Source organism: Lepisosteus oculatus, chromosome 27 (genome assembly GCF_040954835.1).
Source record: "Lepisosteus oculatus isolate fLepOcu1 chromosome 27, fLepOcu1.hap2, whole genome shotgun sequence".
In the NCBI taxonomy this organism is placed as follows: Eukaryota; Metazoa; Chordata; class Actinopteri; order Semionotiformes; family Lepisosteidae; genus Lepisosteus; species Lepisosteus oculatus.
Genome location: NC_090722.1, coordinates 7111302 through 7135044, shown reverse-complemented (window position 1 = coordinate 7135044; position 23743 = coordinate 7111302). Strand labels below are relative to the sequence as shown.

The following is a 23743-nucleotide window of genomic DNA, read 5'->3' as shown; positions in this document are numbered from 1 at the left end:
CCCAGCTGCTTTAACTGCAGATAACGTGGAAACGTCACTGAGAAGCAGTCGCTTAAAAAGAATGCTCTCCCCCGTCATGTGACAAGGACTACGGCTTCGTTTACATCCTTTGGGACGATGGGCTTCGTGACGCCATTTCCGCTTCCGGCCGGACGTTCCCTGTACGTTGTTGGTGTCGCGCCGTGCGAGCCGAAGAGTTCACTCTTCTTCGGGAGCTGTTCGGGTTTATTTTACTGTTGAGTTTTTTTTTTCGATTATAGTAATATTTTTTAAAACGAAACTGCTGATATTTTACTTAAAAAGTCAACGTTTACCCATTTCAAGTGAACCCGCGTGGTGAGTACCGATTGGAAGAGGAACGGACGGTGTTAACGCGCCACATTATCGTCGTACTTTTGTTTATCGGTGTAGTTACTGGGGAATATGGGTTTTAGGAAGTGTTTCAGAACTGTTGATGTTCATCAGCGAAACTTTTATATCCCGGATATAATTAGACATTGTAACCGCAGGACTTGAGACTCCTAGTGCACAGGGTCGTGTATGTACGAGGGCATGGATGTGTCACGTTGACAACTTTCTTGTATAATTAATTGAACAGATAGTATAATAATTGCAAAAATGCTTAGTATGTTTCCTGTAGCATCACAGTTAGCACCATAGCGCACTGCTGGGCGTAAGTCCTGGGGTGGATGGGGCAGCTGGGAGGCGGACTATCAACACTGTAAGATCTGGAGTGGATACACTGAGGGGCGCGCTGGGGCTCTCTGAGCTCATGCTGGCAGTGGAGCCTCTGGTGACCGTGTGAGAGAGCGCTGGACTGAGTGACCGTGTGAGAGAGAGCTGGACTGAGGGACCGTGTGAGAGAGCGCTGGACTGAGGGACCGTGTGAGAGAGCGCTGGACTGAGTGACCAGCTGAGAGAGCACTGGACTGAGTGACCGTGTGAGAGAGAGCTGGACTGAGTGACCGTGTGAGAGAGAGCTGGACTGAGTGACCGTGTGAGAGAGAGCTGGACTGAGTGACCGTGTGAGAGAGAGCTGGACTGAGTGACCGTGTGAGAGAGAGCTGGACTGAGTGACCGTGTGAGAGAGAGCTGGACTGAGTGACCGTGTGAGAGAGAGCTGGACTGAGTGACCAGCTGAGAGAGAACTGGACTGAGGGACCGACTGAGGGACCGACTGAGAGAGCGCTGGACTGAGGGACCGACTGAGAGAGCGCTGGACTGAGGGACCGTGTGAGAGAGCGCTGGACTGAGTGACCAGCTGAGAGAGCGCTGGACTGAGTGACCAGCTGAGAGAGCGCTGGACTGAGTGACCGTGTGAGAGAGAGCTGGACTGAGGGACCGTGTGAGAGAGCGCTGGACTGAGTGACCGTGTGAGAGAGAGCTGGACTGAGTGACCGTGTGAGAGAGAGCTGGACTGAGTGACCGTGTGAGAGAGAGCTGGACTGAGTGACCGTGTGAGAGAGAGCTGGACTGAGTGACCAGCTGAGAGAGAACTGGACTGAGTGACCGTGTGACAGAGAGCTGGACTGAGGGACCGTGTGAGAGAGAGCTGGACTGAGGGACCGTGTGAGAGAGAGCTGGACTGAGTGACCGTGTGAGAGAGAGCTGGACTGAGTGACCGTGTGAGAGAGAGCTGGACTGAGTGACCAGCTGAGAGAGAACTGGACTGAGTGACCGTGTGACAGAGCGCTGGACTGAGTGACCAGCTGAGAGAGAGCTGGACTGAGGGACCGACTGAGAGAGAGCTGGACTGAGGGACCGACTGAGAGAGAGCTGGACTGAGGGACCGACTGAGAGAGAGCTGGACTGAGGGACCGACTGAGGGAGAGCTGGACTGAGGGACTGACTGAGGGAGAGCTGGACAGGGACCGACTGAGGGAGAGCTGGACTGAGGGACCGACTGAGGGAGAGCTGGACTGAGGGACCAGCTGAGGGAGAGCTGGACTGAGGGACCGACTGAGGGAGAGCTGGACTGAGGGACTGACTGAGGGAGAGCTGGACAGGGACTGACTGAGGGAGAGCTGGACTGAGGGACCGACTGAGGGAGAGCTGGACTGAGGGACCGACTGAGGGAGAGCTGGACTGAGGGACCGACTGAGGGAGAGCTGGACTGAGGGACCAGCTGAGGGAGAGCTGGACTGAGGGACCAGCTGAGGGACCAACTGAGAGAGCGCTGGACTGAGGGACTGACTGAGGGACCAACTGAGAGAGCGCTGGACTGAGGGACCGTCTGAGAGAGCGCTGGACTGAGGGACCGTCTGAGGGAGCGCTGGACCGAGGGAGCGCTGGACCGAGGGACTGACTGATGTACACGAGCCGAGTGACCGGGTGCTCTGTGTCCGCAGGGCTGGGATGTCGCTGTCGAAGCGGGAGCTGGAGGAGCTCCGCCCCTGGGTGGAGCGGACGGTCAAGAAGGTGCTGGGCTTCTCCGAGCCCACCGTCGTCACGGCCGCGCTGCACTGCGTCGGCAAGGGGCTGGACAAGCGCAAGACCACAGGTCCGTGTGGCCGGCCGGCCGGCCGCTGCCCGTCGCCCTGAGGCCTGCGGCCGCCTTGCGCTGACCGCTTGCCCTGTGCTCCCCCCCCAGACCAGCTGAAGCCGTTCCTGGACGAGTCGACGGCGAAGTTCGTGGACCGGCTGTTCGAGGCGGTGGAGGAGGGGCGCAGCTCCCGGAACTCCCGCTCCGGGGGCGAGAAGAACCGCAAGCGGGACCTGAAGGTGAGGGGGGGGCTGGGCAGTTGGATGGGGTAGCTGGGCGAGGGGCAGGGGGGGTGGCGATGGGGTAGCTGGGGTGGGGGGGTAGCTGGGCAAGGGGCAGGGCAGTTGGATGGGGTAGCTGGGCGAGGGGCAGGGGGGCTGGGGGGGGTAGCTGGGTGAGGGGCTGGGGGGGTGGTGGTGTGGTAGCTGGGGTTGTGGGGGGGTAGCTGGGCGGGTGGCAGGGGGGCTGGGGGGGGTAGCTGGGCGAGGGGCTGGGGTTGTGGGGGGGTAGCTGGGCGAGGGGCAGGGGGGCTGGGGGGGGGTAGCTGGGTGAGGGGCTGGGGGGGTGGTGGTGTGGTAGCTGGGGTTGTGGGGGGGTAGCTGGGTGAGGGGCTGGGGGGGTGGTGGTGTGGTAGCTGGGGTTGTGGGGGGGTAGCTGGGCGGGTGGCAGGGGGGCTGGGGGGGGTAGCTGGGCGAGGGGCTGGGGTTGTGGGGGGGTAGCTGGGCGAGGGGCAGGGGGGCTGGGGGGGGTAGCTGGGCGAGGGGCTGGGGTTGTGGGGGGGTAGCTGGGCGAGGGGCAGGGGGGCTGGGGGGGGGTAGCTGGGCGCGGCACCATGTGATCGCTAACCCCTCTCTGCCCGCCAGGAGGTGTTCGGGGAGGAGTCCGAGGTGGCGCGCGACGCCCCCGGGTCGGAGGCGGGCGTGAAGAGGAAGCGGGTTCCTCGCTTCGAGGAGGTGGAAGAGCCCGAGGTGCTGCCTGGCCCCCCCTCGGAGAGTCCCGGCATGCTCACCAAGATGCAGGTAACACTGGCGGCCAGGTCACCCCGCACACCCGGCTCTGACGAACAGGTCACCCCGCACACCTGGCTCTGACGAACAGGTCACCCCACACACCTGGCTCTGACGTAGGGTCACCCCGCACACCTGGCTCTGACGTAGGGTCACCCCGCACACCCGGCTCTGACGAACAGGTCACCCCACACACCCGGCTCTGACGAACAGGTCACCCCGCACACCCGGCTCTGACGAACAGGTCACCCCGCACACTCGGCTCTGACGAACAGGTCACCCCGCACACCTGGCCCTGACGAACGGGTCACCCCACACACCTGGCTCTGACGAACGGGTCACCCCGCACACCTGGCTCTGACGAACGGGTCACCCCGCACACCTGGCCCTGACGAACGGGTCACCCCACACACCTGGCCCTGACGAACGGGTCACCCCACACACCTGGCCCTGACGAACAGGTCACCCCACACACCCGGCTCTGACGAACAGGTCACCCCGCACACCCGGCTCTGACGAACAGGTCACCCCGCACACCCGGCTCTGACGAACAGGTCACCCCGCACACCTGGCCCTGACGAACGGGTCACCCCACACACCTGGCTCTGACGAACGGGTCACCCCGCACACCTGGCTCTGACGAACGGGTCACCCCGCACACCTGGCCCTGACGAACGGGTCACCCCACACACCTGGCTCTGACGAACGGGTCACCCCGCACACCTGGCTCTGACGTAGGGTCACCCCGCACACCCGGCTCTGACGAACAGGTCACCCCACACACCCGGCTCTGACGAACAGGTCACCCCGCACACCCGGCTCTGACGAACAGGTCACCCCACACACCCGGCCCTGACGAACAGGTCACCTCGCACACCCGGCTCTTACGAACAGGTCACCCCACACACCCGGCCCTGACGAACAGGTCACCCCACACACCCGACCCTGACGAACAGGTCACCCCACACACCCGGCTCTGACGTAGGGTCACCCCGCACACCTGGCTCTGACGTAGGGTCACCCCGCACACCTGGCTCTGACGAACAGGTCACCCCACACACCCGGCTCTGACGAACAGGTCACCCCGCACACCCGGCTCTGACGAACAGGTCACCCCGCACACCTGGCCCTGACGAACGGGTCACCCCACACACCTGGCTCTGACGAACGGGTCACCCCGCACACCAGGCTCTGACGAACGGGTCACCCCGCACACCAGGCTCTGACGAACGGGTCACCTCGCACACCCGGCTCTGACGAACGGGTCACCCCGCACACCCGGCTCTGACGAACGGGTCACCTCGCACACCCGGCTCTGACGAACAGGTCACCCCGCACACCCGGCTCTGACGAACAGGTCACCCCGCACACCCGGCTCTGACGAACAGGTCACCTCGCACACCCGGCTCTGACGAACAGGTCACCCCGCACACCCGGCCCTGACGAACGGGTCACCCCGCACACCTGGCTCTGACGAACGGGTCACCCCGCACACCTGGCTCTGACGAACGGGTCACCCCGCACACCTGGCTCTGACGAACAGGTCACCCCACACACCTGTCACACACACCTGTAAATATTGTGCTCATGAGTCACTGACGCACATGTGCTGCTATCGAGCGCGCCTCTCCGAACAACACAGGTGACGGAGGCACAGAGCTGTTCTGCCTGATGTCCCCTCAGATCAAGCAGATGATGGAGGCGGCCACGCGGCAGATCGAGGAGAGGAAGAAGCAGCTCAGTTTCGTCGCTCCAGTGCCCGTTGTGCCGGTGAGGAGACTGGTTTGCAGATTTTTACGATCTCCGGTCTCTGTCTCCGTAACCCACGAGGGCTTGTCCCTCTGACGGGGGCCGTGTGTTGGGAGAGTAGGTGTCGAAGTGCTGTGGAAGTGTGTTCTCTCCATACGGTTGGAGTTCACAGTGTGGGGGGAAGACGTCGCGGATCAGGTTGTCAGCGGTCTCCCACTCCCTTCCTTTCCAGCGTCTGCCCTTGGCTCCCCCGGAGGCGAGCACAAGGGGCCAGTCGATTCCTCCTTCCCACGCTGCCACCTTCATGAACGACGCCATCGAGAAGGCACGCAAGGCAGCGGAGCTGCAGGCCCGCATCCAGTCGCAGCTGGCCATGAAGCCGGGCATTCTGGGAGCGCTAGGCTCTGGCACCAACAACCTTGTGGCCCTGGCCAACCTGCACGCCATGGGGATAGCGCCTCCGTGAGTCTGAGTGGGCAACTGCACCCTTCATCTTTCTCTGTGCTGTCCCTCTGTCTCTTGATCGCAGTGTACTTGGGCGTTTATGTCTGCCTGTATGAACCCCTCTCTCTCGGTGCAGTGTTAATGTACTGGAGTGTCCAGTCAGTGTGTCTGTATGAACCCCTCTCTCCCAGTGCAGTGTTAATGTACTGGAGTGTCCAGTCAGTCAGTGTGTCTGTATGAACCCCTCTCTCTCAGTGCAGTGTTAATGTACTGGAGTGTCCAGTCAGTCAGTGTGTCTGTATTAACCCCTCTCTCTCAGTGCAGTGTTAATGTACTGGAGTGTCCAGTCAGTCAGTGTGTCTTTATGAACCCCTCTCTCTCAGTGCAGTGTTAATGAACTGGAGTGTCCAGTCAGTGTGTCTGTATGAACCCCTCTCTCTCAGTGCAGTGTTAATGTACTGGAGTGTCCAGTCAGTCAGTGTGTCTGTATGAACCCCTCTCTCTCAGTGCAGTGTTAATGTACTGGAGTGTCCAGTCAGTCAGTGTGTCTGTATGAACCTCTCTCTCTCAGTGCAGTGTTAATGTACTGGAGTGTCCAGTCAGTGTGTCTGTATGAACCCCTCTCTCTCAGTGCAGTGTTAATGTACTGGAGTGTCCAGTCAGTCAGTGTGTCTGTATGAACCCCTCTCTCTCAGTGCAGTGTTAATGTACTGGAGTGTCCAGTCAGTCAGTGTGTCTGTATGAACCTCTCTCTCTCAGTGCAGTGTTAATGTACTGGAGTGTCCAGTCAGTGTGTCTGTATTAACCCCTCTCTCTCAGTGCAGTGTTAATGTACTGGAGTGTCCAGTCAGTCAGTGTGTCTTTATGAACCCCTCTCTCTCAGTGCAGTGTTAATGAACTGGAGTGTCCAGTCAGTGTGTCTGTATGAACCCCTCTCTCTCAGTGCAGTGTTAATGTACTGGAGTGTCCAGTCAGTCAGTGTGTCTGTATGAACCCCTCTCTCTCAGTGCAGTGTTAATGTACTGGAGTGTCCAGTCAGTCAGTGTGTCTGTATGAACCCCTCTCTCTCAGTGCAGTGTTAATGTACTGGAGTGTCCAGTCAGTCAGTGTGTCTTTATGAACCCCTCTCTCTCAGTGCAGTGTTAATGAACTGGAGTGTCCAGTCAGTGTGTCTGTATGAACCCCTCTCTCTCAGTGCAGTGTTAATGTACTGGAGTGTCCAGTCAGTCAGTGTGTCTGTATGAACCCCTCTCTCTCAGTGCAGTGTTAATGTACTGGAGTGTCCAGTCAGTCAGTGTGTCTGTATGAACCCCTCTCTCTCAGTGCAGTGTTAATGTACTGGAGTGTCCAGTCAGTCAGTGTGTCTTTATGAACCCCTCTCTCTCAGTGCAGTGTTAATGAACTGGAGTGTCCAGTCAGTGTGTCTGTATGAACCCCTCTCTCTCAGTGCAGTGTTCATGTACTGGAGTGTCCAGTCAGTCAGTGTGTCTGTATGAACCCCTCTCTCTCAGTGCAGTGTTAATGTACTGGAGTGTCCAGTCAGTCAGTGTGTCTGTATGAACCCCTCTCTCTCTCTCACTCTTCCACAGCAAGGTCGAGGCGCGGGAAGTGTCCAAGCCGACTCCACTGATCCTGGACGAGCTGGGCAGAACCGTGGACGCCAGCGGGAAGGAGGTGGAGCTGACGCACCGCATGCCCACGCTGAAGGCCAACATCCGCGCCGTGAAGCGCGAGCAGTTCAAGCAGCAGCTGCGCGAGAGGCCCTCCGACGACCTGGAGTCCACCTCCTACTACGACACCCGCGTGCCCCTTCCTCCGGCCCAGCGCCCCAAGAGGGGCTTCAAGTTCCACGACAAGGGGCGCTTCGAGAAGATCGCCCAGCGTATCCGCACCAAGGTGACACTGAGGGGGGAGGTCCTGAAAATTATGGGTCATGTAACCTATATCATAGAGTTCATGTACTGGAGTGTCCAGTCAGTGTGTCTGTATGAACCCCTCTCTCTCAGTGCAGTGTTAATGTACTGGAGTGTCCAGTCAGTGTGTCTGTATGAACCCCTCTCTCTCAGGGCAGTGTTAATGTACTGGAGTGTCCAGTCAGTGTGTCTGTATGAACCCCTCTCTCTCTTTCTCAGGCTCAGCTAGAAAAGCTGCAGATGGAAATTGCCCAGGCAGCGAAGAAGACAGGTATCCAGGCCTCCACCAAGCTGGCCCTCATCGCCCCTAAGAAGGAGCTAAAGGATGGGGAGGTACCCCACATTGAGTGGTGGGACTCTTATATCCTGCCTGCAGGCACCGAGCTGTGAGTCTCTGTCTTCATCTTTTTTTTAGACTGTAACTCGATTTTGTCTCTGTCTGTCTCTCCGTTATGCAGTGACCACTCTGTAGAGCGGCGCAGTGGACAGTGTGCTCGTGTCCAGTCCTCTGTAGAGCGGCGCAGTGGACAGTGTGCTCGTGTCCAGTCCTCTGTAGAGCGGCGCAGTGGTATCCAGGCCACTGCGCCGGACAGTGGACAGTGAGCACTGTGTTGATTTCTTCTCTCTGGCTGTTTGTCCCAGGACCATGGAGGGTGTCCCTGAGGATACAGAATTCTTCGGGATTACAAACCTGGTTGAGCACCCGGCTCAGATGAAACCCCCAGGTTCGGTGCTCTCTGTCAGTTTCTGCCTGCGTGGCTCTGTGCATGTTTCTGTGTGACCTGTCTCTCTGTGTGTGCGTGTGTGCAGTGGACACTGACCGGCCGGTGACCCCGGGTGTGTCTCTGAGTGACCTGTCTCTCTGTGTGTGCGTGTGTGCAGTGGACACTGACCGGCCGGTGACCCTGGGTGTATACCTGACGAAGAAGGAACAGAAGAAGCTTCGCAGGCAGACGCGCAGAGAGGCGCAGAAAGAGCTGCAGGAGAAGGTGCGACTGGGGCTGATGCCACCACCAGAACCCAAAGGTACTGTATAAACTGGAGAGTGTGAGGCTCTGGACTGCACAGTGCAGAGCCCATACAGCACACTCACTGTACAGCAAGAGCAGAGCCCATACAGCACACGCACTGCAGAGCATGAGCAGAGCCCATACAGCACACGCACAGTACAGCAAGAGCAGAGCCCATACAGCACACGCACTGCAGAGCATGAGCCCATACAGCACACGCACTGTATAGCGAGCGCAGAGCCCCCACACTTGCTGTGCGGAATTTGTGCTGGGGGAGGGTTTCTCAGTCTCTTCCTCTCTCTCTGTCCCAGTTCGCATTTCGAACCTGATGAGGGTTTTGGGGACGGAGGCGGTTCAGGACCCCACGAAGGTGGAGGCCCACGTTCGCGCTCAGATGGCCAAGCGACAGAAGTAAGCAAGTCTCTTTCACCGCCCCCTCCTGTGCTGTGACGCAGGGGGTCCCCGCTCTCCCCCCAGTCGGGGTTTTTCTGTCTCTGTCCCCGCGAGCTCACCCCTCCCGCTCTCTGCCCAGAGCCCACGAGGAGGCGAACGCGGCCCGCAAGCTGACGGCGGAGCAGCGGAAAGAGAAGAAGGCGAAGAAGCTCAAGGAGGACCTGTCTCATGGGGTTCACATCGCTGTGTACAGGTGAGGGAGGAGGAGGAGGGGCCAGGTGAGGGAGGAGGAGGAGGGGGGGGCAGGTGAGGGAGGAGGAGGAGGAGGGGCGAGGTGAGGGAGGAGGAGGAGGAGGAGGGGCGAGGTGAGGGAGGAGGAGGAGGAGGAGGGGTGAGGTGAGGGAGGAGGAGGAGGAGGAGGAGGAGGGGTGAGGTGAGGGAGGAGGAGGAGGGGGAGGGGCCAGGTGAGGGAGGAGGGGGAGGGGCCAGGTGACGGAGGAGGGGGAGGGGCCAGGTGAGGGAGGAGGAGGAGGGGCCAGGGGAGGGGGAGAGCCAGGTGAGGGAGGAGGAGGAGGGGCCAGGTGAGGGAGGAGGAGGAGGGGCCAGGTGAGGGAGGAGGAGGAGGGGCCAGGGGAGGGAGGAGGAGGAGGAGGGGCGAGGTGAGGGAGGAGGAGGAGGAGGAGGAGGGGCCAGGTGAGGGAGGAGGAGGAGGAGGAGGAGGGGCCAGGTGAGGGAGGAGGAGGAGGGGCCAGGTGAGGGAGGAGGAGGAGGGGCCAGGTGAGGGAGGAGGAGGAGGAGGGGCCAGGTGAGGGAGGGGGAGGGGCCAGGTGAGGGGGGAGGAGGAGGAGGGGCCAGGTGAGGGAGGAGGAGGGATGAGGAGTGGGGGGGCAGGTGAGGGAGGAGGAGGTGGAGGGGCCCGGTGATGGGGGGGCCAGGTGAAGGAGGAGGAGGGGCCCGGTGAGGGGGGAGGAAGATGGGGGGGCCAGGTGAGAGAGGAGGGATAGGAGGGGGACAGGTGAGAGGAGGAGATCAGGTGAGTGCACAGGTGACTGTAACGGACTGTCTCTTAAAACACTGTCATTCTCGCAGAATCCGAAACCTCACGAACCCCGCGAAGAAGTTCAAGGTGGAGGCGAACGCCAACCAGCTGTACCTGACGGGCACAGTGGTCCTTCACCGGGACGTGAACATCGTGGTGGTGGAGGGAGGTGAGCAGGGGGGCGTCTCCCGGCCCAAGGGGGGCAGGCGGTCAGTCGGTCGGCCAGTGACCAGTGAGTTCATCTCCCCCCCCGTCTCTCCTTCCCGCAGGTCCCAAAGCGCAGAAGAAGTTCAAACGGCTGATGCTTCACCGGATCAAGTGGGATGAGCAGACAAACTCCAAACGGGATGGTGAGCGGGGGTAGGGGAGAGGGAAGAGGGGGACAGGGGAGAGGAAGTGGGGGAGGGGACGGGAAGAGGGGGACAGGGGAGAGAGGTGAAGGGGCGCTGTGTCTGTGCAGATTGTCCTCGTGCCTCTCGGGTCTCCCTACGGTGTGACCTTGATTGTCGCTCCGTCTCCCTGCAGATGCCGAGGGCTCGGACGAGGAGGGGCTGAAGAAGAAGAATAAGTGCTCTCTGGTCTGGGAGGTGAGTGCCCGTCTGTCCTCCCGTCTGTCCTCCCGTCGGCACCAGACCCGGAGTCCCGGCCTGTCTCATGCCCTGTCCCCTCTCGCAGGGCACGGCCAAGGAGCGCAGCTTCGGGGACATGAAGTTCAAGCAGTGCCCCACGGAGAACATGGCCCGGGAGCACTTCAGGAAGCACGGCACGGAGCACTACTGGGACCTGGCGCTGAGCGAGTCTGTGCTGGAGACCGCCGAGGACTGAGAGCCTGGGACTGCTGGGAGAGAGGGGCTGGCAGACTAGCACTGCTGGGCTGAGAGGAACTGGGAGACTAGGACTGCTGGGCTGAGAGGAACTGGGAGACTAGGACTGCTGGGGGACAGAGAGACTGGGACTGCTGGAGAGAGGGGGACTGGCAGACTGGGACTGCTGGGCTGAGAGGAACTGGGAGACTAGGACTGCTGGGGGACAGAGAGACTGGGACTGCTGGAGAGAGGGGGACTGGCAGACTGGGACTGCTGGGCTGAGAGGAACTGGGAGACTAGGACTGCTGGGCTGAGAGGAACTGGGAGACTAGGACTGCTGGGCTGAGAGGAACTGGGAGACTAGGACTGCTGGGGGACAGAGAGGCTGGGAGACTAGGACTGCTGGGGGACAGGGACTGGGACTGCTGGAGAGAGGGGGACTGGCAGACTGGGACTGCTGGGGGACAGAGGGACTGGGACTGCTTGGGGAGAGAGGGACTGGCAGACTGCGACTGCTGGGGGACGGGGGACTTCGAGACTAGGACTGCTGGGGGACAGAGGGACTGGGATAGAGAAGGACTGGGAGACAGTGAAGACTGGGAATATTTGGAGCATGACAGTCTGGGAGGACTGGAAAGACTGCTGAGGACTGATAGACTAGGAATACTTGGGATAAGTGAGGGATTGAGAACAGGAATTGGAGAGACTGGGAGACAACGCAGGAGACCACAAGGAGTTGATTATTAGAGTTGATCCTTCCCATTTTCTCAACTAGCTGCAGTCTAATCCATTCCAGGATTTTTTGGGGGACAGAATCACTACCAGGACTGCAAATGTGATGCTTGCTGCCTTGTTTTGAGACCATAGCTCATCATCAGATATATCGAGTTAATATTAAATACTGTGTGTATATATCTTTGTTTTTCTATTTTGTAAGTAACAATCTGCACAAGAGCCCTGCAGTGGATAAGAAAACTTGGAGTGGATCAGACTGCTGTGCACTGGGAGTCTGACTGGCAGTACTGTAAAACCTGGAGTGGATCAGACTGCTGTGCACTGGGAGTCTGACTGGCAGTACTGTAAAACCTGGAGTGGATCAGACTGCTGTGCACTGACAGTCTGGCAGCGTAGTGCTAGGAGAACTCTGAATCCTGTTCTGAGAGTTGACCGTTACAGTCGTTTCTGTCTATCTGTTGTCACATTTCACCATTATTATTGTGGACTGACTGCTCTGTACAGTCAATGGAATGACATTGTAAAAGTGTACATATTTTGAACAAAAACAATAAAAATTGAAAAAAATGCTGGGTTCTTTGTTTTTGTTGAGATGTTTTCCTGTTTGACTAATCATGTGTTCTTGGAGAGCTACAGTCCCAGTCCCGTAGAACAGTCCCGTTACAATAGGAGCTACAGTCCCAGTGCAGTAGAACAGTCCTGTTACAATAAGAGCTACAGTCCCAGTGCAGTAGAACAGTCCTGTTACAATAGGAGCTACAGTCCCAGTGCAGTAGGACAGTCCTGTTACAATAGGGGCTACAGTCCCAGTGCAGTAGGACAGTCCTGTTACAATAGGGTCTACAGTCCCAGTCCAGTAGAACAGTCCTGTTAAAATAGGGGCTACAGTCCCGTTACAATAAGAGCTACAGTCCCAGTCCAGTAGAACAGTCCCGTTACAATAGGAGCTACAGTCCCAGTGCAGTAGAACAGTGTTACAATAGGAGCTACAGTCCCAGTACAGTAGAACAGTCCTGTTACAATAGGAGCTACAGTCCCAGTGCAGTAGAACAGTCCCGTTACAATAGGGGTTACAGTCCCAGTCCAGTAGAACAGTCCTGTTACAATAGGGGCTACAGTCCCAGTCCAGTAGAACAGTCCCGTTACAATAGGAGCTACAGTCCCAGTGCAGTAGAACAGTCCTGTTACAATAGGAGCTACAGTCCCAGTACAGTTGTCATTTTGCAATAATAGTTTAAATATATAGGTAGATCGGTTTTAACAGGTGTCTTCACCGTGCGATCTTAATAGCCGATATGTAACACGGATTCATCCGTTGACATTTCGATGAGTTTTGAAAAGCAGCCTTAGTTCTGATGAAGTTCAAGTAGGGAGCTGCCTCAGCATGCGTAAGCTGCGAAGGGACAAGTAAAGGTTTATTCCATGCGGAAGACATGGAGGGTCGCAGCAGAAACACACCTCTTTTCAGCATGGAATAAACATTTACTTGTTTCTTGGTATTGATGTCGTTTTTTTAGGCTTGAACTAAACGCGAATCTCTCAGAATAAAATGTCCCTAAACGTGACCCGTACATTTTGGAAGGTACTATTTTGACATGGGTTCGTATAAAATTAAACAGATGCAGGCTGCCATCACATTTTAAGTAGAAATACTAATAAAGCCTAGGTGTGTTGTTATTTTTCTCTTTTATAATAGGAAACCTGTATTGGAGGGGGGCTAGACAAACGATGTCTCCAGAGAAGCTGACAAGTCTGAACGGTCCCCCCCCGCTTCTCTCCCGGAATGGCGCCGCCGGGCCAGCGGGGACGCGCGCGCGCGCGCCCGGCGCCGAGAGGGAAAGTGCTCAAGGTGGCGGAGAGCCGTGTTGTTTGGGATGTGGAACTGGTCTGCCGCCTCAAACGCGAGACACAGCAAAATAAACTTACGGAGGAGTAAGAGCGTTGAGTCGTAGCAAAGAATCGGTAATAAAATAAAAAAATGCCAAATAAATCGAGAGAGAACTGGTGTAGCGATCTTATCTGTACAGTAGACCATGACTGCATTGTTTTGGGTTCCTTAAGCGAACTCGGAGGTCTCGGTGCTGCGAGCTCCGTGGAGTCTTGTCTTTTCTCTGAGTGACTCTTACCCCATTAAAAAAAAACATTTAACAGCGTTTTAAAGAAACAAACCGACGCGCTGAGGCGGCGTCTGTCACAGGCGCTCAGCGCTCGGTGACGTCCGTAGGAGAGCAAGAGGTGACGGTTGGGCTCGAGGACGGGCAGGGGGGCTCGTGTAGCCCGGCTCCCTCCCTCCCGCCGGCGGCGGCGGCACAGGATATCGACAGATATCGGCTGGATCCATAGCTGGTGATGTCGGCAGCGAGGGGCCGTGTCGCTCTTTAGGGTATAAAGTGGAGACACGTGCGGCGTTGTCAGCCTCGCGCTGCAGTTCAGTCGTCAGAACTTGTATCGGGCGCGTTCTGTGACGCACGAGCGGGTGGACCGAGACTGTTTTTTAAAAAAAAAAAACGAACGGCTCGAGTCCACGGCGACCCGGCCGCGCGCGGGAAAGAGCCCGCTACGACCTGAGCGCCGGGAACGGGCCCACCGCCGTGCGGGACTCATTAATAATCGCTCGGACTCAGGCCGCTCTCTCTCTTTTCTTTTTTTTTTTTGGGGAGGGGGTGAAACGACACAAACAGGCATAGGCTCGCCCCCCACTGGCGGAGAGAGGGCGCGCGTCCCCGCTCGGCGGCGCTGTGACCGGGTGAAGCGCGCGTTCCCGTCGCCCACGGCCGAGCGCGCTCCCGAGCAGCCTGGCCGACTGAGTGCGAGAAAGATGGCGGCTGGCGGAGGCAGCGGCCGGGGCTCCTCGGCTTTGGAGTCTTCGCTGGACCGCAAGTTCCAGGGTGTCTCCAACACCATGGAGTCCATCCAGAGCCTGTCGACCTGGTGTATCGAGAACAAGAAGCACAACGCCGTCATCGTGCGCTACTGGATGAAGTGGTTGCGGAAATGTGAGTATCCCGGGGCTGGCCGGGGTTATATAATGCGGTGTCCCCCGCTTCTCCATCGGCGAGCGTGTCTGCGGGACGGGCGCTGGGCCGGGAGCGGTGTGCGCACAGGCCTGGCGCTGTGTCTGTGGGCTGGGTGGGATTCTGCAGCAGCAGTGCGGTGTCATTGAGGAGCCCACCGCCCGCTCAGGTGTGCTGGGGAGGTGGAATAGCTGTTGGAAAGTGTCTCTCCGGGGGGCTGGCCTGTGGCCTGTGGCCCCCCTGTGTGTCTCTCCGGGGGGCTGGCCTGTGGCCTGTGGCCCCCCTGTGTGTCTCTCCGGGGGGCTGGCCTGTGGCCTGTGGCCCCCCTGTGTGTCTCTCCGGGGGGCTGGCCTGTGGCCCCCCTGTGTGTCTCTCCGGGGGGCTGGCCTGTGGCCTGTGGCCCCCCTGTGTGTCTCTCTGGGGGGCTGGCCTGTGGCCTGTGGCCCCCCTGTGTGTGACTCTGGTTGGGGGGGCCGGCTTGTGGCCCACCTGTGTGTGACTCTCTGGTTTGGGGGGGCCGGCCTGTGGCCCCCCTGTGTGTGACTCTGGTTGGGGGGGCTGGCCTGTGGCCCCCCTGTGTGTGACTCTGGTTGGGGGGGCCGGCTTGTGGCCCACCTGTGTGTGACTCTCTGGTTTGGGGGGGCCGGCTTGTGGCCCACCTGTGTGTGACTCTCTGGTTTGGGGGGGCCGGCCTGTGGCCCCCCTGTGTCTCCCTGGTGGTGGTCCTGCAGTGTTGCTCTCGGAGGCCCTGCGGCGCACAGGGTGTTTCTGGGTGGCTGCTGAAGTGCCCTGTCGGGGGGCCTTGCGGTGGGTCTGGGGTCCTGTGTGGGGAGTCCTGTTCTGTAGACCCTGGCCATAGCACGCCAGCTGCCTTCCCGGGTCCGGCCAGGACCGGCCCGGTCCGTTTGGGTCCGGCCGTGCTCGGTTCGCTCCCAGGAGGAGCGGACACAACAGGAGGCAGCTTACAAACTGGATCCCTGGATCTCACCCAGCTGCGTCTTTAGAAACACCAGGGTATCGGCTAGGCAGCTTGTTCCACTCTCCCACAACTCTTGGGCTAAAGAATCGCTGCCTGTTCTCTGTTCCAAACCTTCCCCAGGTTATCTGACCCAGTGGGAGTTGGCATTCACACTTCAATTTATGTCAGTAATAGCTCTGCTTCTGATGAATAAAACCTGGATTTTGGCTGTTATATGTGAAGATTAATACATTTAAATGCGCCTCTTACCGTTGAGTGTGATCCTTGCTGGGGAAATATCTGTATTGCTGGTAGCAAATCCGTCAGGTTTAACCAGAAAAAAAAACATCGGGCCAAAACATTGGAAATCCTGCCGTTTCTCGCAGGTAGACTCCAAACTTTGGAACACGGCTCGTTCTTGACGATGTTGGAAGTAGCGGCCGTCTCCCGCGAAGAACCGGCTTCAGTGTTTTGAAAAGGCCCCTGCCGGTCCGATCGGCACCCTGCGGACGGAGGGCGGGTGCGTTCGTTCGCGTGGCGATGTCGGCTTTTCCTGTGAAAGCAGCAGGCGGCCCCCCCCTTAACAAATAATGCAGCAAAGAAACCAAGTGAATCGTCTTGCTCTCCTTGGGTGGCGTGCTGTGGAGAATTGCAGCACAGCCCAGCGCACTGTTTGGCACTGTTTTAGCTTGGTTTCTGAAAGATGTGTACTGCATGCGCTGCTCTCCTCGCTCGTGCTGTTAAAAGCCCCTCTGGGTGCCGGTGCCGGTGCCGTAGGTGGCCGACTCCTGGTGTAGACGCTGTAACAGGCGGGAACAGTCTTCATCGGAAGCAGCCTGCTTGAGCCCGGAGATTCCCTCTTCCTGCCTGCAGAGCCCGGCACTGGTCTGTGTGGAACCTCACCAGCCAGGTTCTTGGCCCAGTCTGGGATTGTGGTCCGACTCTTTTTTTTATTAAATCTCATCCGTGGCTCCTGTGGTGTTTTGCTCATCTGGCATCTTCACCCAATGCCGGCCGCTGGCTGTCCCAGAGCCTGGACGGACAGAAGTCTGGAAGAGCAGTGGTCCTGCAGGTCATCATGGTGCTCCATCAGCTACTCCACTCCAGTTTGACTCTACTCTTTTTTTAATTTCATAGCCACGCACCTGCGTGCAGGAATTATTTCTGAGCGACGTTCTCGAAAGCCGTCTGAGAATCTGAATACACATGCCCTGCGTGTGTCCGTTACTGTGGGTGCTTGGTCAGGCAGGACCTGCCTTTTCTCAGTTCATTCAAGCCACCTCTGTATGGGTCTTCCTATGCACAAGATGTGTTTTAATTGAGCAAGCAGATTTTTTCACTCGAAAGACCTGGGCTGTTGTAAAGCATCTCCAAGATTCTTCTTTCAACTTATTTTCTAATAAAGACTTGTGTGTTAGGTGTGTGCATTAGAGGATAGTGCCTAATGTTTGTCTGTTTGCTCACCAGAGTAAGGATGTATCTGCAGTACTGGATTCTAAATACGCTGGGCTGGTAGTGGATTGTTTTCATGTTCAGTGCTGTATCGGGGTGACATCTGGGTGTTTGAAGGAACGTTTTTGAGTTCTCAGACCAATCACAGTTTATAACACGGGGAGTCATGGGAGTTTAATTTATCTCCTATTCGTTTTCACCTTACGAGCGGGTTTCAAGGAACGAGTGAAGCTTGTATATGACAAGGAGTTACTGTATTTCCTAGGATACTGTATACATATAGGTGATCCTGGAGTCATGGTAGTCATTCCCAGTACTGTGAGTGTGTTAGAAACTGGTGAGGAATACTGTTTCTGTGTAGATGGTCCTGGAGTTGAGTCATTGTAGTCATTCCCAGTACTGTGAGTGTGTTAGAAACTGGAGAGGAATACTGTTTCTGTGTAGATGGTCCTGGAGTTGAGTCATTGTAGTCATTCCCAGTACTGTGAGTGTGTTAGAAACTGGTGAGGAATACTGTTTCTGTGTAGATGGTCCTGGAGTTGAGTCATTGTAGTCATTCCCAGTACTGTGAGTGTGTTAGAAACTGGTGAGGAATACTGTTTCTGTGTAGATGGTCCTGGAGTTGAGTCGTTATAGTCATTCCCAGTACTGTGAGTGTGTTAGAAACTGGTGAGGAATACTGTTTCTGTGTAGATGGTCCTGGAGTTGAGTCGTTATAGTCATTCCCAGTACTGTGAGTGTGTTAGAAACTGGTGAGGAATACTGTTTCTGTGTAGATGGTCCTGGAGTTGAGTCATTGTATTCATTCCCAGTACCGTGAGCTGTGGGACTATAATCACTGGGTTGGTTTCCTCACTCTGTAGAGGTGATGTCGGAGAAGCCTTCCAGACCTGCGCTAGCTGAGTGTTGGCAGGTGCCTGTGAGAACTGCAGGGGGTGGGCTTGGGGGTCCCTGAGGGTGGGGAAGGCTGTGTGTATTCCTGGCTCCTCACCTTTCTCTCCCCAGCCCTGGTACGTGTCACAGGAGCATAAAGGCACGTACCTCCAGATTCAGAGCCTGCTGTCAGACCTCTACCACCGGCTCACTCTGTTTCCTTTTCGCACACTGCTTGTGCGGACTTTCATTTGCACTGTATACTGTTCAACTTTCTTGTTGTTGCTGCTGCTGGTCTGTGTTTCAGTGTGGTGTTTCCTTATTGCCTGTGTACTGGAGCATGCATGCAAATAACATTTCACTGCACTGACAAATAAACTGAACTGGACGGAGCGGCTCGGCTGGGAGCCGCTGGCAGGAGGAAGGAAGTGCAGTTTGTGAAGAGTGGAGCGGGCTGAGCCGGTGTCCGGGATTTCTCTGGGATTTCTGAGTGAAGCGGATGCCCAGATTGCAGGGACTCATGGCGTGATAATGAAGGGGTGTCGGTAATCGCTCGGGCTGAGGTTGATGCGTCTCGGACAGGCTGCTGTCGGCCAGCCTCTGGTCAGACCTGTAGCTCCGACAGGGTGGCAGAATAGTTTCAGGAGCCCTGTCCTGGTGGTGAGGGCTCTGGCCGGAGGCGGGGCAGGTTAGGTTCTCACTGTTTTGCTGGGCCGGGGGGTGAGTGCAGGGCCTGCGCAGGACTGCGCAGTGTCATCACGCTCGGGTTTTTCCTGCGGTCCTCTTCAGGAGTGAGAGGTGTTCCTGGAGAGCATCTGACACTGGCCACGAACCTGCAGGACAGTAGGCCTACCCCCGCAGTGCACAGCAGGCTGACCCGCTCCAGGTTTAAACAGTGTGCCTGCAGGAGTGTTACTGGTGATGCTCTGACCCGCACCAGGTTTAAACAGTGTGCCTGCAGGAGTGTTACTGGCGATGCTCTGACCCGCTCCAGGTTTAAACAGTGTGCCTGCAGGAGTGTTACTGGCGATGCTCTGACCCGCTCCAGGTTTAAACAGTGTGCCTGGAGCTTTCTTCAGGTGTAGGGATCACAGAGTAGTAGATTTCAAGCATCCTCCCTCATCTCGGGTAGATCTGTGTGATTTTGGAAAGTGTCGAGAACCCAGCACACTGAGAATGAGAATGCGGGGCGGCAGTCTTTGTGTGCCGGGAGGCTCGTTACGGACTGGTGGCAGTCGTGTACCGGGTCAAGCCTGGCGCTCGGTGGGCCCAGTTTGCCCTGGGCCGGGAGGCAGTGGGAGAGCTCCACCAGGAGAGCCCAGCAGCCGTGGGCTGAAGAGATGTCTGCCTCTGGGGGGGAGGGCTTGGTCTCTGGGCTCCCTCCTACACCTCTGTGCCTCTGAGTGAGGGCTCCAGCGCAGCTGGCCTGGTGCAGGGCTGTCAGGCTCTGTCACGTGCCGTGGGGGCGGGATGTCTCCCTCACTGACACAGGAAGGTGGTTTCACTTTCATTTCCCGGCTCTCTGGGAATTTGTGGGAATTTCTTAGTGAAGCGGGAGGCAGAGTAATGTGGTTGATTCCGTCGTCTGACCTAGCCCAGGCGTTCATCTGTACGCAGTGCAGATGGACTGTGTTTGGAGTGTTGTCAGTGGTCAGTATCACAGGATCTGTGCACAGTTCAGATTAATGGTGTTTGGTGTGTGGTCAGTGGTCAATGTGACTGGGCCTGTACGCTGACCAGATTAGCCGTGTTTGGAAAGTGCTCAGTGTGACTGCGCCTGTACGCAGACCAGTTTAGCTGTGTTTGATCAGTGTGACTGGGCCTGTACACTGCCCAGATTAGCTGTGTTTGGTCAGTGGTCAGTGTGACTGGGCCTGTACACTGTCTAGATGAGCTGTGTTTGGTCAGTGTGACTGGGCCTGTACGCTGTCCAGATTAACTGTGTTTGGTCAGTGGTCAGTGTGACTGGGCCTGTACGCTGTCCAGATTAACTGTGTTTGGTCAGTGTGACTGGGCCTGTACGCTGTCCAGATTAACTGTGTTTGGTCAGTGTGACTGGGCCTGTACGCTGTCCAGATTAACTGTGTTTGGTCAGTGTGACTGGGCCTGTACGCTGTCCAGATTAACTGTGTTTGGTCAGTGTGACTGGGCCTGTACGCTGTCCAGATTAACTGTGTTTGGTCAGTGCTCAGTGTGACTGGGCCTGTACACTGTCTAGATTAGCTGTGTTTGGTTAGTGGTCAGTGTGATGGGGCCTGTTTGCTGTCCAGATTAACTGTGTTTGGTCAGTGGTCAGTGTGACTGGGCCTGTACGCTGACCAGTTTAGCTGTGTTTGGTCAGTGTGACTGGGCCTGTACACTGACCAGTTTAGCTGTGTTTGGTCAGTGTGACTGGGCCTGTACACTGACCAGATTAGCTGTGTTTGGTCAGTGGTCAGTATGATGGAGCCTGTAAACTGTCCAGATTAACGGTGTTTGGTCAGTGGTCAGGTGACTGGGCCTGTACACTGTCCAGATTAACGGTGTTTGGTCAGTGGTCAGTGTGATGGGGCCTGTACACTGTCCAGAGTAACGGTGTTTGGTCAGTGGTCAGTGTGATGAGGCCTGTACACTGTCCAGAGTAACGGTGTTTGGTCAGTGGTCAGGTGACTGGGCCAGTACACTGTCCAGATGAGTGGTGTTTGGAGTGGTCAACATGACACACAGTTTGTAATAAGTGTTATATTGTTACTTAGTTTTGAAACTAATGGTATTTTTGCTCAAGGAACTCTGTAAAAGTTTTTTTCCCTCCAGAAAACTGCTCAAGCACAAAAGTGTCATCTTGTAGCGATACTGAAGTAATAAAAAATAAAAAGTAGCTGTTGTTACTGAGAAGTCTTCTTCAGGTGTGAGGGAGAGAGGAAAGCCGGCAGTTGATGAAGCAGGAGAGGACAGAAGCCGGGAGTGGAGAGGAGGAGGAGGGAGCAGGAGAGAAGCAGAGTGGGCACTCGGGTGGTGTGAAGCTGAGACAGGTGAAGAGAGGTGTGAAGTCAAAACGAATAGAGGATTAGAAGGGAACGAGTCTGTCATTGAGAGAAGGGAGAAGGTGTGATCCTGGTGTTCAGGATCATATTGGTTTTGAATGTCTTCCTGCAAGGGGAGTTCTGAAACCCCTCTGTGCGGACGCAGACAGAGAGATTGATGTGATTGAGGTGAAATGAGAGACAGTTTTTGGAGAGAAGTTTGATCCTCACAGCTCTGACACGTTCCCTGAAAGGGTCTTCCAGTCCCCGTCCTGTCTCACAATCCTAAATAGCTGAACATTTTCAGCGAGAGATGCAGGAAGTAAGGTTTCTGGACGTACAAGATATCACCTGCGTGATCCAGGATTGTCCGGAGGGGCCATGAATGAGCCTGGTATCGGATATCCTGGACATTTACAGGTGACGCAGCTGGTTCTGTTGCCGGGGAACGTGCCTGGTGGGGATGATTCTGGGGGCGGGCATGGCAGCTGTGGACGAGAAGGTTACACAGATTAGGTGGGTGGCTATGTGAGAAGGTGGGGCAGTCAGGAAAGAGGGTACCAGTGGAGGGATCGTCCTGTAGGATGGGCAAGTTGTCGTTAATGGTCTGGTAGGGAGGCACCGATGGAACACGGTTGTGAGACCGCGAGTTCCTGATTGAGTTGATGATCCGGGGGATGTCTGTGGCTCGGAAGAGGTCCCTGTCAATAACATGGGTGGGGTATCCTCCCCTCTTCTCTTCTCATGCTGTATCAGCTTAATTGCAGCAGCTTGGAGGGCTGTTGAGTTTCCCTGCAAGACATTAGACGTCAAAGAAAACGTATCGCGCTATTTAGTCAAATCATTTAAGCGTGGGCCTCTGATGACTTTCTGGGTGTTTGAAGCTGCAGTCCCAGTTGCAGAGACTGGTTATTAAATCCCGGTAGCAAAATACATTCGTGGACGTTCTAGAAAAACGAGACGAAATGATGAACTCTGTGATGGCCAACGCGATGTGCGAGAGAATAAAAGGTACAGGTTGTGCAGCAGACAAGTCCGCCACAGAACGTTTCCAACACGATCTGCATGCCGAGTTGACGCGCAAGTTGTATTTGTCAGCGGCACGGTCTCGATGTTGAGAGCAGTCTTTCTGTCGGATTGAAAGAGAAGCATTCGCAAGCCTGCTTCTTTACAGTGACAGAGCTTCATGTCGACTCGTTCTGGATCACAGCAAATGGCGCTGCGCAGACCGGGAAAGTCTGTTAATTCTGTGATGGAAATTAATAATTGCTTACACTTATATAGCGCTTTTCTGGACACTCCACTCAAAGCGCTTTTACAGGTAACGGGGATCCCGTCCACCACCACCAGTGTGCAGAAATTGGAGGTTTTACAAGTTACTGTGTCTATTTTCTTTTTATTGTTGTTTGAAAAGCGCTCATCGATGCTGATTCTTTCTGATGCTTTCTAACCCCGAAATATAAAAATGGCCTTGTAGTTTCCCTTTAATAAGCAGCCCGGGGCTGTGTCATCAGCAGTCTTCCTGAGGCTTCTGCGTGTTTGCTCTTGCAATCATGGGTGTGCGAAAGGGAAAGGGGGGCAGGACGCAGCGCTGTGGGGTATCCGGTGAGTGTCGGACCCCAGCCTGACCCGGGGAGACCTGTTTGTGAGGGAGTGCAGGACCCCAGTCTTATCAGGTGACTTGAAATTGAACTTCTCTGAGAGTCTCGGCGCCAGCGATAGTGGTTGTTTGCCAAGCAGTTTTTGGAATGGGAATGATAGTAGATTTCTTCCACAGAAAGGGGACGATTCATAACTTTAAGTTAAAAATATCACAAAACCGATCGGCACATGACTCTTTCCATTATGTGGACCTGTGCTTTTCCTTACTTTAACTGTCCTGAACTGCCTTCACACCTCTGCTGATCAGCTGAGGTGCTCCCGCGGTTTTGTTCAAAACAGGTGTAAAACGCAGCTACATCGATCACATCTATTGAAATATAGAAAGAAAGACCTCCGTGTTTCCTGACGTTGGCTGGTGATTGAATGTAGGCTGTGACTCCCACTCCCTGACTCTCCCTGCACTGATGTACAGGGGTCTGTGTAACGTACAGATACCCCGACTTGACATTAACTGACCATAGAAATGGCAAATGTCTAGTAAAATCATTGCAAAATAGCTTTGTATTATAGAAATCCATTATAGATATTGTTTTGTGTATTGTTGTGTTCTTTTGTATGGGTGTTAGAAAAGAAGCTGAAATTAGCTGTACATCTATGCCCTGACCTTACTTGTTCTGAGCACCTCTGTGCCCTGACAAAGATATTCACAGAAACAGAGAAGCACAAGCAAGTTTAAAATAACTAACTTTACTCTATATAGTTTCCTGTTTATCATATGTACAGTATTTAATGTAACTTTATGTAGTTCTATATTAAAGTAACCATGTTATACTCTATAAGAGTATTTCATACAGTATTTTTCTTTATAACACTTTTATAAAGAGAAAAGTTAAATTGATATTTTCCTGTTGCTTTCATCTTCATGTGTGCTATATGTATGCGATACACTGCGTGTTAAAATTTATTCAAATGTTAAGCCTGTTTAAACAAATGTTTAAAAATGTTGTTCAAGCTCTCATTGTTTAGTTTTGAAATTCTGTTTCTAAAAGGTTTTGAACTTTTAAATTAAATTAAAAGTGCTCATTGTAATGGGATACTACTGCTACTAATAATAATAATTGCTTGTACTTACATAGTACTTTTCTGGATGCTCCACTCAGAGTGCTTTCCAGGCAGTAGGGACTCCCCTCCACCAGTGTGCGGCCCCACCTGGATGGTGTGATGGCCAGAGTGCACCAGTACACTCCTCACACCCACACACACA

At 55.6% G+C, this 23743-nt stretch overlaps 2 protein-coding genes across 2 annotated transcripts in view; both read left to right on the top strand.

Moving 5' to 3' along the window:
- Positions 1-135: 135 nt before the first annotated feature.
- On the top strand, positions 136-12145 carry prpf3 (PRP3 pre-mRNA processing factor 3 homolog (yeast)). Its single transcript, XM_069185075.1, has 16 exons — positions 136-336; positions 2349-2500; positions 2591-2721; positions 3346-3501; positions 5173-5259; positions 5471-5700; positions 7272-7578; positions 7815-7981; positions 8238-8320; positions 8478-8621; positions 8917-9016; positions 9138-9251; positions 10088-10206; positions 10307-10387; positions 10563-10624; positions 10713-12145. The coding sequence occupies exons 2-16, from the start codon at positions 2356-2358 to the stop codon at positions 10860-10862; spliced, it is 2076 nt and encodes a 691-aa protein (XP_069041176.1). The 5' UTR covers positions 136-336; positions 2349-2355; the 3' UTR covers positions 10863-12145.
- A 1255-nt stretch (positions 12146-13400) lies between these two features.
- Positions 13401-23743, top strand: part of rprd2a (regulation of nuclear pre-mRNA domain containing 2a) — a 30511-nt gene continuing 20168 nt past the window's right edge. Inside the window, exons 1-2 of the mRNA XM_069185466.1 lie at positions 13401-13540; positions 14239-14574. Coding sequence (XP_069041567.1) covers positions 14397-14574 — 178 coding nt within the window. The 5' untranslated portion in view covers positions 13401-13540; positions 14239-14396. The remainder of the gene's footprint in view (positions 13541-14238; positions 14575-23743) is intronic.